The 24,500-nt window shown below is 42.7% G+C and overlaps 1 protein-coding gene across 1 annotated transcript in view; it reads left to right on the top strand.

The window, feature by feature from the left end:
* The window catches only part of LOC311059964 (voltage-gated delayed rectifier potassium channel KCNH4-like), a 95,456-nt gene that overhangs the window by 24,645 nt on the left and 46,311 nt on the right, over positions 1–24,500 (top strand). The window contains exons 2-5 of the mRNA XM_084078085.1: positions 110–343; positions 3,710–3,853; positions 6,204–6,337; positions 23,072–23,318. Of these exons, the coding sequence (XP_083934211.1) occupies positions 110–343; positions 3,710–3,853; positions 6,204–6,337; positions 23,072–23,318 (759 nt within the window). The remainder of the gene's footprint in view (positions 1–109; positions 344–3,709; positions 3,854–6,203; positions 6,338–23,071; positions 23,319–24,500) is intronic.

Here is a 24,500-nt window from a genome sequence, read left to right as displayed (position 1 = left end):
GGATTAATACTGAGGATTTTACTGAGTATACTGAAATGTACTTTTTTCTTCGTGTGAAGTCCGGAGCAACTCTTTCTGACCTTCTCATTGCCTCCCTATAACCCTGCAGATAGCAACTTCCTGCTGGGCAACGCCCAGGGCCACCGCGGCTACCCCATCGTCTACTGCTCGGACGGCTTCCTGGAGCTGACGGGCTACGTGCGCACCGAGGTGATGCAGAAGAACTGCAGCTGCCGCTTCCTGTACGGAGCCGACACCAGCGAGCAGGTCGCCCAGCAGATGGAGAAGGCCATGGAGAGCCGCGAGGAGTTCCAGGCCGAGGTCCACTTCTACAAGAAGAACGGTGAGGGGATGAACATGGGGTAACACCAAATCCCAGCGTGGGAAAAAAAATCCCAGTTCCAATTGTAGGGAAGAATTTATTTGTAGATGAGTAGGGATAACTGTTCGTCCTCCAGAGAAAAGAGCTTTCCGTTCGTTTTTTATATTGTGTGAGGTAACTATAGTTTTGCGCTGGTTTTGCCTAGAAATCACATTTTTCAAGATAAAACCCGGAAACAGGAAACGGTTTACGGATATTTTCACATACTGTAGGATGAGTGGAAAGCGAGTGGGAAGAGAAAATTATGAAGGATGGTACAGAGAACAGTGCGATCGTTTATTAAACAATTAAAAAGTTATACAGCGCGTTGAACGCGTCGACGGCCAAGTGGACAAAGTAGCAATTGACTCGCGTCGACGGCAGTCAAAGACTTAAAAAAGCATCAATCAATCGTGCGACGTGTGTGTGTGTGTGTGTGTGTGTGTGTGTGTGCGTGCGTGTGTACTCGTCCCCCCCATACGCAGCCTTTTATCAAAGTAGCTTATAATTGGAAGTTAAGCCCTTAACGAAATCCTTGTAAACTTAATGGAGCCCTAGTCTCCTTGCAGTAAGTCATACACGGTGAGGAGACCACACAAGATTCCTTAAGCCTCTCCGATGGTCCGAACAGGCTTAGGTTCGCTCAACAGAGAGCTAATGCTTCCCAATCCAATGGTGTGAACCAGTGTGTCGCTAATTTTTCTGAGGGATTACACATAGGCTTGTCCGGGGAGGCTGTGGAGTGCAGTGGAGGGCATTCGTATACCTCGGCTTCTTCCTGAGCCCGTCGACCCAGCAGAGCCGACTCGCAGAGCCGACACACATGTGGTGCAAGCAAAAAGAAATCACTCACTTTGCTCGCTCGCTCTCCAAATGGACTCCCTTGCTAACACGACACCACCTGTAACGTCTTCTCTGCCTCTCGTCTCCTTGGTCGCCACTCTCTCACTCTTAACCCATTCAATCCGGGAACGCATACTGTGTCATTTTAGATTTTTAGGTATAACCATTATTTTATACAAGCTCGTAGCGCTACAAGCTTGTAGATCAGATTTTTTTTTTTTAATTGTGACATTTTGTGCAAATCTTTCATATTATGTTTTTAAAGCAATTGCTTTTACTCAAATCTTTGCTTCTGGGGATTCTACAAATGTCTTCTAAATCCTAACAGTTTTCTGAAAAACGTATGTTGCTATAATATCAGTGGTGCTCAAAGTTTTTCATGTCAAGGACCCCCGAAATTATATGTAATTGGCCGTGGACCCCCATCTAAAAATATTTAGTTCCAGGGACCCCCATGAAGCAAAAGATTTGAGTTACAAATGTTCCCTTTGAATTATATATTTATATATTCAAATATTGGCTATGTTCAAGATTTAAAAAAAATAGCAAAAATAGCAGATCTACAAGCTCATAGCGTGGCACTCGGTGCAGCGCTATGAGCTTGTATATCTGCTATTTTTTAATAGCCAAATAAATCTAAAATAACAGAGATACGTTCCCGGTCTTAAAGGGTTAAAACGCACATAAGGGCACTCACAGACAGGCCGGGACAGGGTTAGGAGACATGTAACAGATGTGCTGAGAATGGAGCACATCTTGTGCTGAGTGCTTAATGAGCTCGCCGGGTGCCATCGTTAACTCTCTGTCTCCCCTCTCTAAAAAACCTGTAGTCATCCTCTATCTCACTCTGTCCACTCGTTCTCCTCTCCCTCCCTTTGCCCTCTCTCTATCTATCTTTCCCTGTCTCTCCCTCTCCCTCTCCCTCTCCCTCTCTCTGAGCCCACTCCTGGGGATCACTACCGTCTCTTTTAATAATGGGCCAGGCTGCACCATATACTCACATGCATGATTGATTGATTGATTGATTGATTGAATATTTTATTAGGCAAAAAATGGAAACAGCACAATTACATTTATAATACTTTGTCTAAAAGGTCCGTCCAAAAAAGTCCTTGCGGTCTTGTTTCCATTGGGGTCCTTGGTATTCAATTCATAGACATATGCCAGCCAAACAGTTCAAAATCAACACAATAATACAGAAAGAAAAAAAAAGATCCCCAGGATGTCTAAATACCTGTGTACAAGATTACAGAAGACACACTGTGCCTGTGATTGATGTGTTGACATCTTTATTGACAAAATGCGTAGTGCATACATATATTTGTACGAATCTATCAAGAGGATAAAACAAAATAAAGCTCAAGAGCTCATTTTCATTGTGGTTTTTGGTTCTTCTATTAAATGGAAAAACGATTTCTTAGAAGTGTTTCAGACAGACATTACCCCCGATCCTATATGTGCTCTATTTGGGTTTATATTGGAAAATTGTTCTATGAAAGACAAATCCTATGTAATTATAGGATTTACCTCTGGTTGCTAGAAGTCTCACTCCCTCTCTTGGAACTGTCATCGCCCAGCCTTACCAAAGGATTAAAGATACTACGTAATTTTTAAAGTGACAAAAAGTCTATTTAATCATTAATAATTAAGGAGATGAAATTCGCTCCCTTTCTAGAATATTACAAGAGCTCACAGGTAGCACTTGATTAGGAAGCCTAGAAAGACACCAAATGCACCAAATGAGGAAGCAAGTTTGTCCGTCCATCTGTCCCAATCTTGTGAACACAACATTTCCGGAATGCTGTGAGCGAATTTCATTACATTTGGCATTAAACACATCTACTTGGACTCTATAATGAAATGAAGTAGGTGGTCAAAGGTAAAGGTCACTGTGACCTCACACTGTATCTCCCATCTGTCCGTTTTCTTGCACGCAATATCTTAGGAGTGCCTTGTGGGAATTTAATGACTTTAGGAGGAATTTAATTGGCATACAAAATCCACTTGGATTAAAGGATGAACTGTTTAGAAGTAGCTGGTCAAAGGTCACGGTAACAAGGCTTTCATTAAATTCCTACATTCACTACACTAGTCCGGACAGACATTTAAAGTAGGCATACAGCTGCGATGCGGTATTTCTATGTATTTATTTTATTTTACTTATTTATTTATTTATTTATTTGTATGACTCGTCATGCTTTAATTCTTATCCTTTTCATCATTTTTTTAATTATAATTTTGTATTTCCTTTTCTTTTAACCTAACAAGGGAAAGCAGATTATTATCTTTTTATGTTTCAATCCCACTTGCCATTCATTGCACTTCACAGCAGCATCTGATTTATGGATAGATCAGCTCACGTTTGTGTATAATGGAATGTTTGAACTCAGAGAGAGTACAAATGTACCATTTTGGTTACATTTGCACTCTCTCTGAGTTAAATGAACACAGGATTTGACTGTGTTCCACTTCCTGTGCTAAAACGACCACTGGTTTTGTTCTCAGGGATGGCCTTCTGGTGTCTGCTGGACATAGTTCCCATAAAGAACGAGAAAGGAGAAATGGTCCTGTTCCTCTTCTCGTTCAAGGACATCACAGAAAAGCACGGTAAGGAAACCCACAGCAAACCACACAGAGGGTACACTGCATGTAGGGACTTTGAAATCCCCCCCCCCCCCAAAAAAAAACTCCTTTCATTTGTTCCGTTTTATACATGATTTATAATTGGGCCCCATCTCCTGGCCCCCTGGCTTTCATGTTCGGGGAGCCCTTTCGTGTTTGTCATTGTCACCCTCTCTACCTCGCAATGCGTTACAGTAGTGCTGGCATTCATTCATTGGAAGCAGGCAGTGCTTTCCACAGGGCAACGCGGCGTGCTGATCCAGAGCCTGAGCACAGTCTGTCACAAATGCCAAACACTACGCCCGAGGGGGGAAGAAGCTGTCATTCCTCTGTAATGCAGTTGAATGGAAGTCCAGGTGCCGAACATTTCACTGAAGGGCTGTGCTTTTTCACCTCTGCAGCTGTGTGCGATTTCAGCAGGCACAGCTTGTTAAGCGTATGAAAGGGCAAACTAAGAGACTCAAAACTTGGCGGAAGGAAGAGAAAACCTATAGGCCTTGACCTTGAAGCCCTGATCCAAATATAGCATGATTTATGGAACGGAACAGAACAGAAACCTTTATAGCTGCTGTAGTATTAGGATATACAGTAACTTACCGCTGCAGGTATATGCCCAACTTTTTATATATTTTTCATAAAATGTATTGATTAAACCATAAAATAGCCCCAGAAAGTTAGGCCAAATATCAGCATAAGGATCAGTGTTTCCACATCAAATAATAATAATAATAATAATAAAACTTTATTTGTATAGCACTTATTTAAACACTGGTAGGCTGTTCCATTTAATAATCGGAGCATTAACATAAGAATGTAACAATAGAAGAAGTATTGTTTACAGCATGAACGATTCTGACACAAAAAACAGGAGCGGAGGCATGTAGAAACGGCACTCTCTCTCTGGAGAGAGTGCTGGAAAGCTGAATGAATAATAAATAGCCTAAATAAAAACGTATTGTATCGTGTGTGCATTTGAGGTGATGGGACACCTTCTAGATTTCCCGGAGCGCACGGGGCAGGTTCCAGAGCCCATGCAGCTCAGGCCAGCTCCGGCACAAATTAAGCCCATGAGAGACAGAGCTGCAAGATACTGTATACAGTACCATGTGTAACATAAAAATCCCACTGCAATATCCATTTTAAACGGGGACAAATAAACTGTCACATTTTATTAATGCACTTCTGTCCTCTGCACACCTGTGTATATTTATAGAATTGTGTTTTTTTGAATAATGTCTTTCATGAGTGCACAGTATGTTGTTGTTCGAGAGACCCTAACCAAAGACAAATTTCTATCAAATGTGATAGGGTGTTTTTGAATGTTGTATACTGTATACAGTATGTAGACAAGTCTCAACAAACTGAACCGGCATAGCCAAAAATACAAATAGTCTGAAAATGGAAATCTTTGACATAACGAAATCTCCAAAACTCACATCCTCAAAATTGGGCATATGAATACAGTAGACATGCAGTGGGCTATACTGTACAAGCCAACAGATAAACTATAATGTCCTTTATGCGTTTCCTTGACCGCTGACCAGGCCTGGAATTTCGTCATTTTAGGGGTAAGGTCACTTGGCCTTTGGTGTTGTCCATTTTTTGAGGGCACAAAGGCCAAATGCCAGGGCAGGAAGGCCATCAAATAAGACAAGATTTTAGTTCATTGAAAGAATGAATTGAATGTAAGGGTTAAGGATGATTTTAAATTTAATATGTAGACTATCTCTAGTGAAATAAATAAATTAGGATAGTTAAAAAAAAGTCACAACAGTGTCATTCTTTAGGAAAACGCCATCGTGGACTACACACAAAAAAAGCCCTGCACCAATCAAAGTCACTGGATTGGTTTAAAGATGGGGACTCATGACGAGAGAGAGACACTGGTGTCTACATGACAAGAAAGAGACACTGGTGTCTACATGACAAGAGAGAGACACAGGTGGCCACATGACAAGAAAGAGACAGAGGAGAACGTGGTACAGTCAGCTGGGGCATTAAGGCCACTGTGGTCTCAGGGCATGCCATTTTTTTGAGGGGCACAAGGCCAAACTGAGGGGCAACGACGGCCATGGCCTTCGTGGCCTCCCTAAAATTCATGCCCTGCCGCTGACTGACTTAACCTCTGACCCATGTCAGTGTCCCTAACAGTCAATGCCCCTATATACAATCCGGCCATTTGAAAATAGCAGATCTACCAGAAACGGCACCTTCTGCATATTGAGTACTTTCTACTTTTGGTACTTTAAGTACATTTGTACTTTTATTCAAGCAAATGTTGAATTCTGGACTTTTACTCGTAACAGAGTGTTTCTACATTGCCGTATTGATTTTACTTTACTAAAAAGTGAGTACTTTTTTCCACCACTGCCAACAGTTTCCGAGGACAAGAGGCGGAACAGGAAGAGCACCTCTCACTTCAGCAGGGCCAGGAGGCGAGGCCGCACCATGCTGTACCAGCTGACCAGCCAGTTCTCCAGAGGAGGCAAGGGAGAAGTCAACCTCGGCAGCGTGAGTACCCATACCACACCTGACTCCTTTCTCTTCATCAGCAGATAATTGGTCGCTTGACATTTTGCTACCTGTACTGCAGTCGGTTACAAGTACATTTCCTGAGTTCACACAGTTGCCAGGGGACTCGGGAGGCCCTAGCACGGGGCGGCGAGGTCAGCGGCGCTGTGTTTTTTTTAACCCATTAATACCTGAGACCGATTCTACAAAATGCCTTCTGAATGAGTAGTTTTCCAAAAAATGTATTTGGCCACAGACCCTCATCTGAAAACGTTTTGTGCCAGGGACCCCCAGAAGTGCAGATTTGCGTTTAAAAATGTCAAAATGATTCAAGATTTTTCAGAAAGCTTGTGCAAGCTTGTAGATCTGCTATTTTTGAATAGCCCTAAAATCTAAAATGACACAGATGCTTTCCCGGTTTTAATGAGTTAAGTGGTTCCAGCTGACTTCTCCGCCATCGTCTGTCTAACCAACACTACCTCCATAATATCAGTCATTAAACGTAATTTATGCTTCGTCGCACGACGGTGTCACGCGCCGAAAATGTTCGACCCACAAGCTCACAATGTGTTGCAGTTGTGAGCTTGTATGTCGGCTATTTGCGACACCATCGTGCAACAACGTATGCACCTGGCCTTATGTTCCCCCTCACACTCTTTAAGTACCATCTCCGGGCATTCCCATATAGACTGCATATTATACATAATTACAGATTTTATCCTTAAAGATTCCTTGTAAATGTCAACTATTTTTGGAAGACATTTTCGTTGCTTTGTTAAGCAGAACAGCAGAGAGATAGTGAATGTCTATCTAGATGATGTCATTTTTTTTGCCCTTGGAGATACAGCCTCCATGTGTCTTCAAAGAAGGATAGGCTTTTACTTGCTTTAAAAGCGTAGTGCGATTATATCTGGGTATAGTTTGTCTCATTCCAATTCTACAGCCAGCACCATATTTGCTAGCAGACTTTGACAGAGATGTGGCACATCTCTTAAGTTTGAGTAACGATTAGCTATTCTACATAATGACATCATCACGCAATGACATCACAAAATTGTCATCACGACAAATGTAAATTTTCCTTTAAAATGAATTGTCCATTAACAACTCTTTAACTGCCAGAGTAATAGAGTAATAGTGTTACGCTACTGCCAGCGAAAACAAGCGTTTTTATCAACCTTTGAAAATTCATGGAATGTTTTCTGTGAATTCTATTCGCACGGTGATCCCCTCATTACACACACAGGGGTCTTGTTGAAAATTATCCGTTCCATAGTTGTGGCAAGTTGAAAATAGCATGTTTTGCCAAAAATATATAGTGTAAAAAAAAAAGTACACAGGAGCCGAGGTAGATTATTTTTAAGCAATAAGTTAACCAGGGAGTGAATGGAGCAGCACATCTTTGGATGGCGTTATCTCCGGTTCTGTGTGAAAAAACTTGTCCAAACTCGTCCTTGGCAGGCTGGGCCATAGCGGAATTGCCATGGACGAATTAATTCGTCCATGGCAGGCAATGAGTTAAAATTAACATACTAGTTGACTGACTGGACGCACTAATAACATGTACAAGTTGGACACTGGCACAATCTGGTCTGGTCTTTAATTAACACCAGAGGCACTCCACCTGTTTCATCAAGTGACTCTGCCACCATTATCGTGACAAAGATGTTTGTAATTGGTGGCTGGGGGGACCAGGGGGACGTCTCCAACGACATCACAGTGTTTGACACAGAGACCAAGTGCTGGCTGAGCACACCTTCTGCACATAGTCTGCAAAACGAACAAATCCTGCAAACTTTGGAAGCCAACCTTAGCCAATCAGGATAGAATATGGAAAATCGGAAAATTCCATGTTGATCACATGACTATAGATACTGTGTACCGATTTGCGTAAGGTTTGGATTAAATCTGTAGGAGTGATATCCAAAAATGTGTTTTGCACATATCGGCATCCTGGTGGCACTATAGCAGGCCAATCTGAAAAATTTGGGTCAGAGGTTCGGCCTTGGCATCCAGGAAGTGTGTGTGCACAGTTTCGCAGCGGCCGGGCCAACGGTGCCGGAGATTAGCTGTTCACAGACAGACACACGGACGGACAAGGTGCAAAACATACTCTCGCCATGCCTTTCGGCCTGGCGGAGACAATAAAACATTACAAGTTACTGAGATAAATAAAATAATGTGTAAGCATAATGGAGGCATAGAGATCAGTCTGACCAGTCAGTCAACACAACATCCTGAGTGTTGAAGGATCTTTAAAGTATGAGCACTACTGATTTAGAAGGCATTTGTAGAATCGACCTCAGGTCTTAATGGCGACTTATTGCAGCAGACAGCAACAGTGATACAGTACAGTGCGTGCCGGACTGTGGTTGGCTGTGATGTTCCTAGCAGGCTAGAAGGCCAGGCCCTGTCCTCGGGCATCAGGATGCTATCACCTCCCCCTCGTCTGCCAGCCTCCTGGTGCCGTCCTTCCCATCCCACCTACTCACAGATGGCATTGTTCACTGGCACCATACATGTGCAAACCACACACACACGCACGCACGTACGCACGCACGCACGCACGCACGCACGCGCGCGCACACATGTTCGGAAAACACACACACACACACACACACACGCACACGCACACGCACGCACACACACTCACGCACATGTTCTGAAAGCACACACACACACACACACACACACACACACACACACACACACACACACACACACACACACACACACACACACACACACACACACACACACACACACACACACACACACACACACACACACACACACACACACACACACACACACACACACACACACACACACACTCACTCACTCACGCACATGTTCTGAAGGCACACACACACACACACACACACACACACGCGCATATTTTATATATATATATATATATACACACACACACATACGTACCACACTTACTGTACACACAAACACAATCTAGTACATACACACCATATTTATTCCAAAGACTCACATACCCATCCTCACACTACGCACCTATATACCCTCTGACACATACAGTACACACCTAACTCTCACACATACACATGTATATTTAGACAATTTACTTCTGTCTTGCCTTCAGACAAGATAGCAACATATGTTCCCTGACACCCACAGCCACACATTTACACACTGTTTCCATACAGAGATGCTGAACACACACACACACACACACACACACACACACACACACACACACACACACACACACACACACACACACACACACACACACACACACACACACACACACAGTATAAAGAACATTCTGTTCTGGATGCGGCATCAACTACAAAAGAACAGATCTCCGCCAGGCCTGGTAGCCGACCTGGGGCTGTGTCACTGTGATCTTGATGCATGCTAGCGACTGACCGAGATAAACATTATCTACCTTACAGACATAGCTTGTTGTTTTTTATTACTTAAAGGACAACTTTGGTTTTTCACAACCAAGGTTTATATTTTAGCTTGTAATTAAACTAAATAAAAGATGAGTGTACATTTTTTTCCATTTACTGCTTTCTATAGTTTTTGCAATTTTCGGGATCTTTTTTTACAGTGGGCGGGGGCATTCTGTCCGTTGGCTAAATATATATTGTTTTACACAATAACTCAGCGTTTTCTTTATTATTAATTACAGTAGCTCTTCTAGCCCCCAATAACTCACATCTGGCCATCAAAGACAATGGGACCTTTTTTATTGTGTAAAAGACGTATTTAGCCACCGGACAGAATGCCCCCGCCCACTGTAAAAAATGATCGTGAAAATTGCTAAAATTATAGAAAGCAGTAAATTAAAAAAAGAAAACACTCATCTTTTATTTACTTTAATTACAAGCTAAAATATAACCCTTGGTTGTGAAAAACCAAAGTTGTCCTTTAAGCTTGTTTTTCCTGATTGAACAATGTCATTTTGTTATTTAAAAATATGCTTGGTTCTTTGTTTACCTGGTATCCTATAGGTTTTTTTTGTGTGTTATTATGTTATAGTATACAGTAGTGTTTAGACTGATTCTTGGATTTCCTGTGGTCCTAGTTTCCTGAGGCACTACTACACTGTCTCTTTGCATTCTATGTGCGTGATGACCTTGCTTATTGTATGTCGCTCTGGATAAGAGTCTGTTAAATGCCTAAATTGTAACTGGTGTCATTCGTTGAGGTGCAGCCGTCGGGATAAGAGGAAGCTGGGGGGGGAAATAGAGTTTGTGTGACACGGTGCAACTGTTTGCATTTCTAGAGCCCCCTATTCAGATCCTGTGTTTTACTTTCTTCACTGTTATCCCCTCACCTACAGTATATGCAGGATTCTGTACTATATCTACGGTACAGAATTCAAAAATCTTCTCTTATGGGGTACCTGGTACAAAACATTTTCAAGTGGGGGTACGCAGCCAATACATAATGACGGGCCTTGACTTTAAAATGTTTGAGACCCACTGCTTTAAACGACTCACCCCCCTCAAACCACACACACACACACACACACACACACTCTCTCTCTCTCTCTCTCTCTCTCTCTCTCTCTCTCTCTCTCTCTCTCTCTCTCTCTCTCTCTCTCTCTCTCTCTCTCTCTCTCTCTCTCTCTCTCTCTCTCTCTCTCTCTCTCTCTCTCTCTCTCTCTCTCTCTCTCTCTCTCTCTCTCTCTCTCTCTCTCTCTCTCTCTCTCTCTCTCTCTCTCTCTCTCTCTCTCTATCTATCTCATATTCACTTAACCTTTGTCCACCATTTGACAACGTGCATCAGCTGAATTACCATGAGGGAGTCTAGCCTCGGTGCAGTGTGCATTAGTTGCAGCTGTTAGCTGCACTAACCCCCTTATTAGTCAGGTGGCTTAGCAAAATGACCGTTACGGAGCGGATAAAACCACCAAATTTTGCATCAGGCTTCTCTAGGACCTACTGATGGATTCTAGCCTAAGAGCCCACGAAAACATTTTAAATTCTCCATACAGCGCACAATGATATCAATAGCCAAATCCCTTTTTTTGCCTATAACTCTTCAACCGTAGATTATAAGATAAAAAATATTTTCTCCCACGATCCTAAACCTTGGTCTCCTGCGCGAACTTGTGCTGAAACTTTTACCACTGAGCTAATAGAGTCTGACTGCTTGCTCGGGGGAGAAATCAAATGTTCTCCCCTCGAACAGCAATGAAACAAGTGGAGCTGAGATACCGGTGTTGAAGACTTTGACCTTCAGGTCAAAATTTGTGTCAAACCAGAAACAGGACTGTATCAAAGGTCTTGTCAAACCAGACACACGGGATCTAAATGTCTCAATAGAAGAGCTGGGAGACCAAACACAACCACCCTAATTGTATTAACATTCTCAACCATACAGATGGTACAAAATAACATTTTGTCCACAAAGAAAGAAAAAAAAAGTTACATAATAGAGCTTTAAGCTTGGTGACTAAAATACGGATAGTGAGAAATTCTCTCTGGGCTGATAACATTGTCTTTGACACTGGATCAGAGCCAGAGGGAGTCTAGCTCTGTAGAATACCACTGGAACGAACAGCTTTCCGGTGAGTGTTGCTGTTTATTTCTCCTGAGGACCCAGTGTTGTTTGAGACTCTCTCAGATCATTGGACTGTGCCTTGTGATTCCCTTACCGCTCTTGACTTCGGCAACCAACCCTTAAGGTGTCACTGAGCTGCAGCATCGCTTGCATATGCGCTTGCTGGAATCCTTCTGTCTTGCCTTGTTAATTAGATTCACCTCAAATGTGACGTATTTTCCAAACAACACTCGTGCTGTTTTTTTCCCTGACTGTGCTGTTAACAGAAGTGAAGCCAAAATCACGGTATATAGGGAGACATGATGGAAAGCGGAAGCGCAATCATTTGACTTATGTCCAGAACACCTCTCCGTTGTCACTCAAAGCCATACGCTGAGGCTCCATGCACTTGCCAGCTTTAGCAAGCTAACACCCCGCAAACTATAACACTGTGACAGCTATTTTAAAGTGCGAGACGAGTCAAGTGAGGAGAGCTGAGTACAGCACTGTGAGTGAGAGGCGGGCTGTGTGTGTGCGCACGCGCGCGTGTGTGTGCGTGTGTGTGTATAGCCTGTGCGTCACGGTACAGCGAGAAAAAGGCAGGTTTTTTCTTTACTTTTTTCAACTAAGCAGAGTCTAGAACAGTCATAGGAGTATAAGCAAGGCTGGTATCGATAGAGCGACAAATGGGAATGGAAACAGTTTCAAATGTATTGAAAAATGTATGAACACTGAAACTGATGAATATACAGCATATCTTCATGGATGCGCCACTACGCCGCCGTGCCCAGTCTTACATATTGATGATGTCTTGGTATTATTGTTAGCTACTGTGGAGCAGCACTCTGGTGTGTGCATGAGATATGGAGGATAATGCACAGTTGGAACTCTGTCTTCACCTCTCCTAGACCTCCTCTCCCCTCTCTCCCCTGTTACGCACGCATGCACGCACGCACGCGTGCGCACGCACACGCACACACACACACACACACACACACACACACACACACACACACACACACACACACACACACACACATGCATGTTCACACAGCACGAGGTCATGGACATTCACGTTCACTCAAACACACATGCAGACCCCTTCCAGGTTGGCTGCTATAAACCCCCCCCACCCCCAAACTTAACTCTGTTAGAGACCCCAGTTGAAGGCAGGTTGGAACATCTCTCTAGACAGACACACACACCACGCACGCATGTCGCATGCAAACGCACACGCACACATAGTGCATTTCACATATTTTTCAAATTGCTGGTATTCGTATAATTCTAATACATGAAATCATAATGTCCTGGCGGCAAGCCTTCATTTTTTCCATTACTTTTCTCCATGGTGCTGGAAACAATGAATGACACGCACGCACAAGCACATATATGCATGCATGCACGCACACACAGACAGACAGACAGACAGACACACTTAATACCGTATATTCTTTGTTTTTTTTGCTGTCATGCTTATGAGTGGATTAAGCAATATATTTGTCCCTCAGATAATTTCAATCCATTGCATTAGTCTCTTTTGTACCTTAACCCATTTAGACCTGCGGCCGATTCTAAAAACGCCTTCTAAATCTTGAGTTTTTCTGAAAATATTTATTGAAAAATTACAAAAAAAATATGTCGCCAATACATACTGTACATAGCAACAAGAACCCCAAAAGGGCTTCCCGTCTTGAAAGGTATAGTTACAAATAGGGGCTCCTGCCCTAAATGGGATAAGTACATTTGCTGGGGTGCTCAATGAAACAGAAAAGTCACATCTTACACTCCGGACCTAAATCTGGCAGATAAATAATAAGTATAGTTCTGTTCAGTGCTGTCTGTGTGTGTGTGTGTGTGTGTGTGTGTGTGTGTGTGTGTGTGTGTGTGTGTGTGTGTGTGTGTGTGTGTGTGTGTGTGTGTGTGTGTGTGTGTGTGTGTGTGTGTGTGTGTGTGTGTGTGTGTGTGTGTTTAATCATTCCATCCCTCGCTCCAGTCCCCTGTGGATCAGGTGTGCCTGACTGACAACGATATACTGTACAGTTCACATGCTGAGCAGGATGCTTGCTGTGTGTGTGTGTGAGTGTGTGTGCGTATCAGACGGAGTGAGACCACACATTTTATCATTCGTCGGAATTTGTGTAATGGCCACTCCTGGATTTTACATTCATGATAATTTATACATATATTATATGTAAATTGGGTGGATGGATGGTATCTCTTTCTTTTCTCCCCCCCTCGGTTCCTCAATGCACTAATTCCATCCCTCTATTTAAACCATTAAGACCGGGAAAGTATCTGTCATTTTCGGCTATTCAAAAATAGCAGACATACAAGCTCATAGTGGGGCACCGAGTGCCGCGCTATGAGCTTGTAGATCTGCTATTTTTGAAAAATCTTGAAAAATGTGTGCAAATCTTTGAATATTTACTTTTTAAAGCGAACATTTGTAACTCAAATCTTTGCTTCTGGGGGTCCCTGGAACTAAATATTTTGAGACGGGTCCACGGCCAAATACATATCATTTTTGGGGTCCTTGACATGAAAAAGTTTGAGATCCGCTGACATTATAGCAACATTTAAGTATTTCAGAAAACTGTTAGGATTTAGAAGACATTTGTATATGCGTTCCCGGATTGAATGGGTTAATTTGAACTCCTTTGCTCTGTCTCTCTCTCTCTGTCTCTGTCTGTCTGTCTCTCTCTCTCTCTCCTTCTGTCTTATCAGATGTTCTCTCTGTCATTCACTCTCTCTCTGTTTCTCTCTCCCCATTCTCCTGTCAGTTTCGTCCTGCAGATGCCACCCCGCGCTCCCTCCCCTCCTCTTTCCCTCTCTCACTCTTTACATATCCATCCCTCCCTCAATCTTTTCCCATAGTCTGCTCAATTGCCCCGGCTGCCTCTTTGTCGCGTGGTACAAATTGTTTATTGATCCTCTCTGTCTTTTTTAGCCTTCCAGTCTCTCTCCATCACTCCTACTCCTCTTGTTCTCTCTCTCTCTTGCCTCGGTATGCCGTTATTTCACTTGATTTCCCTCTCTGTCCTTATCGCTGTCTCTCCTATGGAACTGTATTTGTGCCAGGTTAAATGTAGTAGTCACACAGAGTGTGCACGTTGCGATGCACTTGTGACTGTTTTGCGTCGCATTCGCGTATTTATTGCAGTCAATACCGCAATGTAGAAATACTCTGTTACAAGTAAAAGGCCGGTATTAAAAATGTACTTGATTAAAAGTACAAAATAATTGGTATCAAAGTGTACTTAAAGTACTTAAAATAGAAAGTACTCATTATGCAGAATGTCCCATTTCACAGGTTTTCATATATAAAAATCTTTTGAAAATAGCCGATCTACAAGCTCACAATGTGTGACGATGCGACGCATTGTGAGCTTGTAGATGCGTTTTTCAAATGTATATAGGGCTGAAGTGGTTAATGTATGTTTTGTAATAATAATCAAAATCTACAAAGTAACTTGTACCTAAAGTTTTCAAATAATTGTAGTGGAGTAAAAGTACAATATTTGCCTCTGAGATGTAGTGGAGTACAAAGTAAAAGTATTGAAAATTGGAAATGCTCAAGTAAAGTCAAAGTACCTCAAAATGGTACTTAAGTACAGTACTTGAGTACATGTACTTAGTTACTTTCCACCACTGCCAAACACAACCAATTGTATTCATATTGACACTCTGCAAAGCCTGACGCTTGTGTTCGAAACTCCTAGACTCCACAGTGGTGGCCGTGTCTTGAAAACCTTTAAAACATAATCTATGTCCTTGTTATTTCAGTTAAGGATGACCTACCCACACTACCTGCTTTTCCTGTTGATAGTGTGATGTGCCCTTTAAAGGGAAGAGCCCATCTGTTGTACATGCTGTGAGGAAGGCTCAAAGTACAACTGCATCAGCATATTTTCTTTTGGCTCGTGGCTGTAAATAAAACTCCAGCAAGGACAAAGGAATGCAGTGATGCCGTTCTCACTTCTTTTTGGAAAGGCTTTGTAGAATTTTCTTTTACGAGTTTTGTTCTCGACATTCAATATTCCTTTGCAACAGAAATAAGATGTCTTATAATTTCACAGTGAATTGGATAGAACTTTGTAATTTTCTGTTTGAATGCGTATTCAATCCAAAATCATTCCAAAATCATGCCAAGTCTGATTTGTAGAAATGACGCAAGCAACATCAATTTCCATTTGATCAGGACTACTGACAAAATAAGTTCAGTATTGTTCAGCTCAAATATGTTTGGGATACTTGCAAGCTTTAAGTGTCTGCGCTAGCTATGGTGGGGGTAGCAACGTTAGCTCTTTCTCTGCCTTAGGGCTCACGTGTTGCCACTTTTCAAGTCATGTTTTGAGCCATGTGTTACAGTCTTCTCTCGCCCAAGCTGTGGCGCAGCCCAAAGCGCGCCGGGCCATGTCGTGTAAGAGTTAACGACGTGCCGTATCAGCTGTAGCCGTGTGACATCCAATGACGTCTCGCAGCAGCTCAGGGCGGTTCCAGTTGTAATCACGAGGCCGCGCTCGGCTGACTTGCCTCCAGGGCCACAGAGGTCAGGTTGAGGACCTGACCTTGCTGGTGATGTAAGACAAATTAAAAACAACAGTCCAGCTTCTGCTGACGTTGACTGACGGCGCATCGTTACATCAGCGGCCACAGCTGCTAAGGGAAATCAGCTTCATTTTCCTGCACTGTGAAGTGTTACAGTACATTTCACTGAGAGTGAACCAAATGGACCCATAAGGGTTCATTAGGTTACATGTGTAGATTTAGAAATGGGTTGATTAATACTGAGGATTTCACAGATTTTACTGTGTTGGTGCAGCCAAGCTTCTTATTTATTAAACCCATAAAAACGCAAGACGACATTATCCCATAGCTCTTCTGCCTGTCTGCCTGCTTGTGTTTGCATGATGTAGAGACTCTTTATAACAGCTTTGGTTAAGTAAACATTTGGCATAGTATTCCTGTCATAATTCTCTCAAAGCTGTATTTACTGATTTTTTCCAAGTAACTATTAGTGTTGTCAATGCAGTTCTTAATGATTGAACACCTGCTAGTCCACTTACAGGCCTCTTTCCCATCGCTGTGTAGCACAGCATTGTAGCTGCTTATCTAGCTGAGTAGCTCTGCCTGAACCCCAGAAGCCTAATGGACTGAAATAGTTTACCATTTAGTAAAAGCGAAATGGTAAATGGTGCATTTGTGTAGCACATTTTATCCAAAGCGCTTTTCAAGGTGCATTATATTCACCCTTTCACGCACACATTCACACACTTTATCCTAGCTTTCATATTCAAAATTCCCTCAGGCCAGGTCAGTGAGCTAGCTGGCATTTTTATTATTATTTTATTATTGGTGGGTGGCTGACGTATATTGGTTCTGTCCTATAAAAGATTATTTATAAGCGTGATAGTTTCCAGATGTAACTTATTTTATCAATAGGGGAACATTTGTTCATAAACAATATCAGACAAAATACATTTACCCCAAGGACTTCCTCAAAGTACCCCATTCCGTGTCTGCTCCAGTGTTCTCCACCCATATGCTTTGTACAGCTATGCTCTAAAGCAGTGGTTTTCAACCTTTTTCGTGGGTCAAGGACCCCCAAATTGACACATATTAGCCCAGAGACCTCCATTTGAAAAGATATGCCAGGGACTCAACCATTTTCATTTCTGGGGGGTCCCAATCTACACTGCAGTATCATCATCATCAGTATTCATTTAACTCTCAGAGTTAGACAGTTACAGGTCAATTTGGTTCCTAACTATTCATTTGTCTGGGGACCCCCTGGAACCCCCTCAAGGACCACTGGTGGTCCCCGGACCACTGGTTGAGAACCACTGCTCTAAAGGCTGGACTGGTCCTGGCATTTAATGTCTTGCCCACTTTCTGACGTGGAAAACAAATTGCTCGCCTAACGTTATCCCGTCACACAGCTCATCACATTTCAGTTCAGTATTTCATTTCAGCATCGGTTCATTAGTCAACAGGGTTAACAGACTCTCTAATGTGTAATCGTGCACGCAGCCTCTCTCTTTCACACAGCTGATGCAGTCCAACGTTGTTGTCACAACTTGCCTATCAAATAAAGTACATACAAAGTAGCCTAAACCCAAATCTAGTGGCTTCAATGACTAGACTATAGTCAGGATTGCCCACAGTAAATAGCTGGGCCCCTGAAAAGGTCCAGTACATGCGTAAACGGGTCCTCCTCAAATCTGCTTGTCTCTCTCTCCTACATAAACAGACATTTAAACCGAGAGACTTACGCAGTTAAGGGGTTATACGTGCGCACACACACACACACACACACACACACACACACACACACACACACACACACACACACACACACACACACACACACACACACACACACACACACACACACACACACACACACACACACACACACACACAAACATAACTCTTGACACCGAGGAGGTCAAAATAGATATGCGCCCACCACACACACATGTCTTATCTTCTTTGTCTTTGCGTCCGTTATAATGTCTTTACAGTCCTGAGCCAGTTCACTCTCAATGACAAGTAGTGCCAGGTTATTGAGCCCCTCCACTGTGGAGACAATAACGACACTGCAGCTGTGACTAGCTGAATGAAAAAAGTTGATGAATAATTGTTTTTATAGTCATGCAGCTACCTCTTTTTATTCGCCTATTTTTCTGTCATCCCGATTTATATACAGGTCCTGGCGACGTAGCAAGGAAATTCACTCCAACATAGTATTTTAGTTCAGATTCTGTGAGCTTCTCCCTGGCCTCTCGCCGTCAGGGTGCACTTTTCACTAATGTCTCATACCATTTCCAGGACAGGGGGTTTTACTCACGAAACAAGGCTACGTTTGAGTAAAGAAACAATAAATAACATGTTTGCTTTTTGTTGTTGAGTATGAGAGAGAAGCCAGTGGGACAGTCTTTCCCCACTGTGTGGGAAAGTCAGCCAAAGACCAAAACCGTTCTACATACAGACTAGCCCACTGTTTCCCAAACTTCCCCCCCCCCCCCCACAATGTGTATGGGTCGTGAGTAAATATCCCTGAGTCACTATAGCCCACTGGGAATTCTCCTGGTCATGCAGGCCACCCATGATCTCTCTCTCCTCTAGCTAAGTCATGTCTCTCTCTGTCCTTCCTGAAAGAAGGCAACGGGGCTATTAACCCTAACCCTAACCAAGGTTTCACACCACAGCACCTGTCCAGAGGCAGGGCGTCGAGCTCCAAGAAGGGTCAAGCTCGACAAATTACCAGCGCCTTGCACCTTTATAGCAATTATAGTGAAAAGAATTGTTTTATTCATTGATTTTTCCAGAAGGGCTGTTTCTCATTGATTTTTTTTCCTAGGGAGTCATTTTTGTATCTTTTGCTGACGCTACTTATTCAGATATCGATTCTTTCTCTTGGTTGTTTTCCACTTTTCTTTCATCTCTGCGGTGCTTCTTCACAGGACTGTTCGCCGGTTTTCATGCGACCGATTTTAGATCTTCAAATCAACCCATTTAGACCGGGAAAGCATCCGACTGTGTCGTTTTTAGATTTCTTTGGGCTATTCAAAAATGGCAGATATACAAGCTCATAGCGCGGCACTGAGTGCCGAGCTATGAGCTTGTAGATCTACCATTTTTGAAAAATCGTGAAAATTTGTGCAAATCTTTGATTATATATCTTTTAAAGCGAACATTTTTAACTCTGTTACAACTTCCTGGAGTATCTGGAACAAAACATTTTTAGATGGGGGGGGGTCCACGGCCAAATACATGTAATTTTTGAGAACCACTGATATTATAGCAACATTAGTTAGGATTTGTAGAATCCCCAGAAACAAAGCTTTGATTTACAAATGTTTGCTTTAAAAATGTATATGTGACCCACGATTTTCAACGAAAAAAAGATTTTTAGACTTGCTATGAACTTGTATTTCTGTTATTTTTGAATAGCCAAAGAAATAAAAAATGACAGAGATGCGTTCCCACATTGAATGGGTTAACACTCAGGATTTTATGGTGTGTGTAATGCATGTTATTATTCTCCAGTGTTTCAGCTCTTCTCGGAGTCGAATCGTTCCCTCAATTATGTCCTTGAGCAAACATCTATCTGGCCAGTCCGAGAGGTCTCATTTAGAAGATTGCACGAGCTAGGGTTAACAGCTCATCGGCTCCTATGGACACACACACAAGGCAAATTCAATTTAATACTTCATTAGCAGGCTTCTCTGGCTCTCGCCTTGTCCCCGGCTCATTGTTCTCGCCGACGGATATCGGCTCGTTTAGCGCTTGTCTTTCTCTTTGCCCTCTCTCTCTTTCCACTGTCAAAGGCAATGGCTTCATCTTCTGTCTCGTTAACTTGGCCAAGCCTATTATATATGCACAGACCCGTTTGTGGAGACCTGCGGGCTCATTACAGTATAGTGCCAGAGTCCACGAACCAGCGGTAATGGCACGTTCTCCGCTATTGGATTGCCTTAATCCAAAAATTCTTAACGAGGAATTTTAAAAGGCATCCCCTTTTAAAATGTAAAAGTCCTCGTTTAGATTTATGTGGACAATGTCCCAGTCTCTCTAATTTCCTTAAAATGACACTCCAGTGCATCAGCGAACTACAGTAGAACTGAAATGGCATTTTGGAGGGCTCGAGTGAGGCCAGGTGCAAGACGAGTATGAAATAGACCTTTTTTTCACCACAGCCATGTTGACACGAAATGGAAGGGTAAACACAGGTGTTACCAGTGACACGAATTAAGGTTCCATTTAGCGTGGCGGAGCCTTTCCGGTGAGCCAACATGCACAATAGCAGCACCCTGACTCTGTCTGACCTGAATGGAATGTGTTTACCCTGCTATTTCATATCAAATGCAGGCTGTTGTGAAAATGGTCTATTTTTGAGCGCTAGACGTTGCTAATGAGTTTTCCCCTTCAGTGATTTTATATGATTATTTATCACGTTCATTTGTTTGTCCAAGGCAGTCTGTTTCGCCCAGATAAGAGACGACAGTGCTGTGGGTTTTTTCTTTTGGTTTTGTTTTTCATAGGCTAATATGCCTTCACATGAGGTGTTGGCATTCTTGGCATCTATTTGTGGACGAACTCCTGGCACAGCATCGTTGAGCCCTACAGTGTTATCATTTATTTTGACAGCTCATTTAGCATCTTCAAACGTATTAATTTATTCAGCTTTTCTTATGTGCAATATAACGTCTCTGCAGATCTACAAGCTCGGCTACCTATGATGATTTTGTGTGAGGCTGTAGTATGATTAAGTCGGGCGTTCATTTACGAAAAAAAACACAAAAGGTTAAAATATGGAGATGAGAGGTTTTTGCCCAACGGCAACAATATATTTTAGCATAATTGGCAAGTTGACCCTGAAATTAATTAGGCTGTATTTTATTATTTATTAATTATGTATTCATTTAGTTTTTTTGGGCACTTTTCTAGCATTTATTGACAGACACACGGTAGAGAGAGACAGGAATCCAGGAGAGAGAGTCGGGGAGTGACATGCATCAAATGGTCCGGGAGTCACTCACTGTCAGGCATCAGGGGCGGCAGTGGCTCAGGGGTAGAGTGGCCGGGTAGAGTGAACTGGAAAACCGCAAGGTTCCCAGTTCGATCCCGGGCTGGGGCGCTCCCCTAGAGTTAGTGTCGAAGTGTCCTTGAGCAAGACGCTGAACCCCTAATTTCTCCCGATGAGCAGGTTGGTGCCGTGCATGGTTTCCTCCGCCATCGGTGTATGAATGTGTGTGTGAATGGGTTAATGGCACAATCAATGTAAAGCGCTTCGGATAGAAGCGCTATATAAATGCACCAGTTACCATTTACCATTTATCAGAGCTTATCATCTCTGTCGGGAAGAAACCTCCTATCTCCATATTTAAACTTTTTGTGTTTAAAAAAAAACCTACATGTAATACTACGGTCAGATCCACAAGCTCGAAACACATAGTTTTTTTGCTTGTAGATCCGCTATTTTTGATACTTTTGAATTTGAATCCTGAAAAGTAACAGTTTTGGACATATGAGGTTTCCATCCGACAGAGACGTTATGTGGTACGAGCCCTAACCATTCGTTCGCCCATTGGGGTCGGAAAAAAATCCTTCTTTGTGCATGTGCTTGTGTACATACTGTACATTCATGTGCACATCTTGTCTCTTTCAAGGATCATTTAGAACAGTAGTTCCCAGCCTTTTATCTGGAGCGGCCCTCTTTATATCTGACAAAAGCACCACGGGCTAACACATGTATGCGCGCGCGCGCGAGCGAGCACACACACACACGCGCGCGCGCACCCACACGCACACGTACATGCACGCACACACACAAACACACACACACACACACACACACACACACACACACACACACACACACACACACACACACACACACACACACACACACACACAGAGACATGTTAAGCACATAACCTTCACTCATCCACTTGAAACATGTTACCGGGTGGTTATAACCTCTGACTTAGAATATTGGTTCTCAAAGGGGTCCTTGGGGTGGGATTCCAGGGGGTCCCCAGAAAAATGTGTTAATACAGCATCAAAATCAGTTTAGCCACTTTAACCCTCTAATAAATTGGCCGATCTACAAGCACACGTCACGTCGCGATGTGATCACGTCGTGAGTTTGTAGATCTGCTGTTTTCAAAACAATCTTGGAAAAACCTGGCGGTCCTTGACATGAAAACGTTTGAGAACCGCTGACTTAGAACAGTGGTTCTCAGCCAGTGGTCCGGGGACCACCAGTGGTTCTTGAGGGGTTCCAGGTGGTCCCCAGCTAAATGATGGAGAGTTGGTAACGAAATGGACCCTTATAGATCTTTAACTCTTGAGAGCGTAAAATGAAACCAAATGGACCCTTGCGGGTGCATTTGGTTTCATTTTATGCTCTCAAGAGTTAAATTATTGTTAAACATCTGCATTATTTGATCAAAGAATTGTTGTTTTGATAAACATTTGCCTGTTATCTCTCCTATGGTACCAACATCAATACAACATGGAATTGTGGACAGAATCTTATCCAACGATAACAAAATATTCTACGTTTTGTGCGTCTGAGAGTCTAAATCTCATCAAATGGTGGTTCCGTGGCTCAAATGCCAAATCAATTGATATGAAAAGGGTTGAAAACCGCTGACTTATAGAACATGTGATTGATCTCTTTGTCGACAGGGCATGTTCGAGAAGTCCTCGTCGCTGCCGGAGTACAAGGTGGCCACGGTGCAGAAGTCCCGCTTCATCCTGCTCCACTACAGCATCTCCAAGGCCCTGTGGGACTGGCTCATCCTGCTGGCCACCTTCTACGTGGCCGTCACCGTGCCCTACAACGTGTGCTTCACGCCCTACGACGACGACACCGAGACCACCTCGCGCGCCACCATCGTGAGCGACATCGCCGTGGAGATGCTCTTCATACTGGGTGAGAGACACGATTTGCTCTTTATACTGGAGAGAGGAGATAAGTCGTTGTTAAGGCAACGCAAGGGAATTTTATTTGTATTGTAGCGCATTCCAACAAGGCAATTCACTGTTTACATAAAACATTAAAGGAGTAGTTCACCCCAAAAAATGACTTGTTTTCTATCAATTACACACCCCATGAAGCATTGAATTCATGGAGATCTTTTAGTTTTTGTCGCATTCCTAAGCCAATAATTTGATTAACGGCGGAAAGATGCTAATGTATTCGGTAGGAGACTCAAAGGAGACTCTTTGAGTGTCCTAGCGGTGAGTCCGCCCTGTAATCAAATTATTGGCTTATGAATACGACAAAAACTAAACGATCTCCATGAATTCAATGCTTCATGGGGTGTGTAATTGATAGAAAATAATTCAGCAAGAAGGAAGAGGGAAAAAAAGCGACATTGAAGACCTACAGTATTCCCTTAATAGGAAAGACCTATTCAGGACATAGAGCAAAAACACAATATAAAAGGACTTTTGAATACACTAAAAATAAAAACAAAGAAGTAAGAAATAAAACAGAAAAACAAGACCGTAACTTAACAGTGCAGGAGAATCATAAAACCATCTCAATAAAAGGCAGTTGCAAACAGAAAGATTTTATCTTTTAAAGAACTGTGAGTTCTTTATAAATGGTGCGGTTTTCTGCGAGCGTGTTCCAGATTATGTGGTGCATAAAAACTTGAATGCTGCTTCTCCTCGTTTGGTTCTGAAAGCAGACTGTCCCACATGACCTGAGAGGTCTGGATGGTTCATGATATCGCACAAGATCAGAAATGTATTTTGCCCCAAACCGTTTTTTATAAACCAACAGTAGTATTTTCAAATCATATCTTTGGCATACAGGGAGCCAGTGAAGAACTCTGAATCAAAACAACACGACGTGTGGCCACACCACAAGGTTTTTCAAGATTACGGTATATTTGAGTTGTCAAGAGATTTATCCTGACCTTCTGAAATGGTTAGATTGGAAGTGTGTTAGTGCAGTCATCATCATAGCATTCATTCTGAACCTTCTTCTCAAATCAATTTGCCAGTCAAAGAAATTGCTTCTAAACACTTTCTATTTTTCACTATCTGTGCTGCTAGCGCTTCAAACAGAAAAACACATTACAGAGTCTGAGATCTCTTATAATTT

This window comes from Gymnoscopelus microlampas, assembly GCF_963454915.1.
Source record: "Gymnoscopelus microlampas genome assembly, chromosome: 14".
Lineage (NCBI taxonomy): Eukaryota > Metazoa > Chordata > Actinopteri > Myctophiformes > Myctophidae > Gymnoscopelus > Gymnoscopelus microlampas.
The sequence above is the reverse complement of the archived record's forward strand: the minus strand, read 5'-3'. Positions and strand labels throughout refer to the sequence as shown.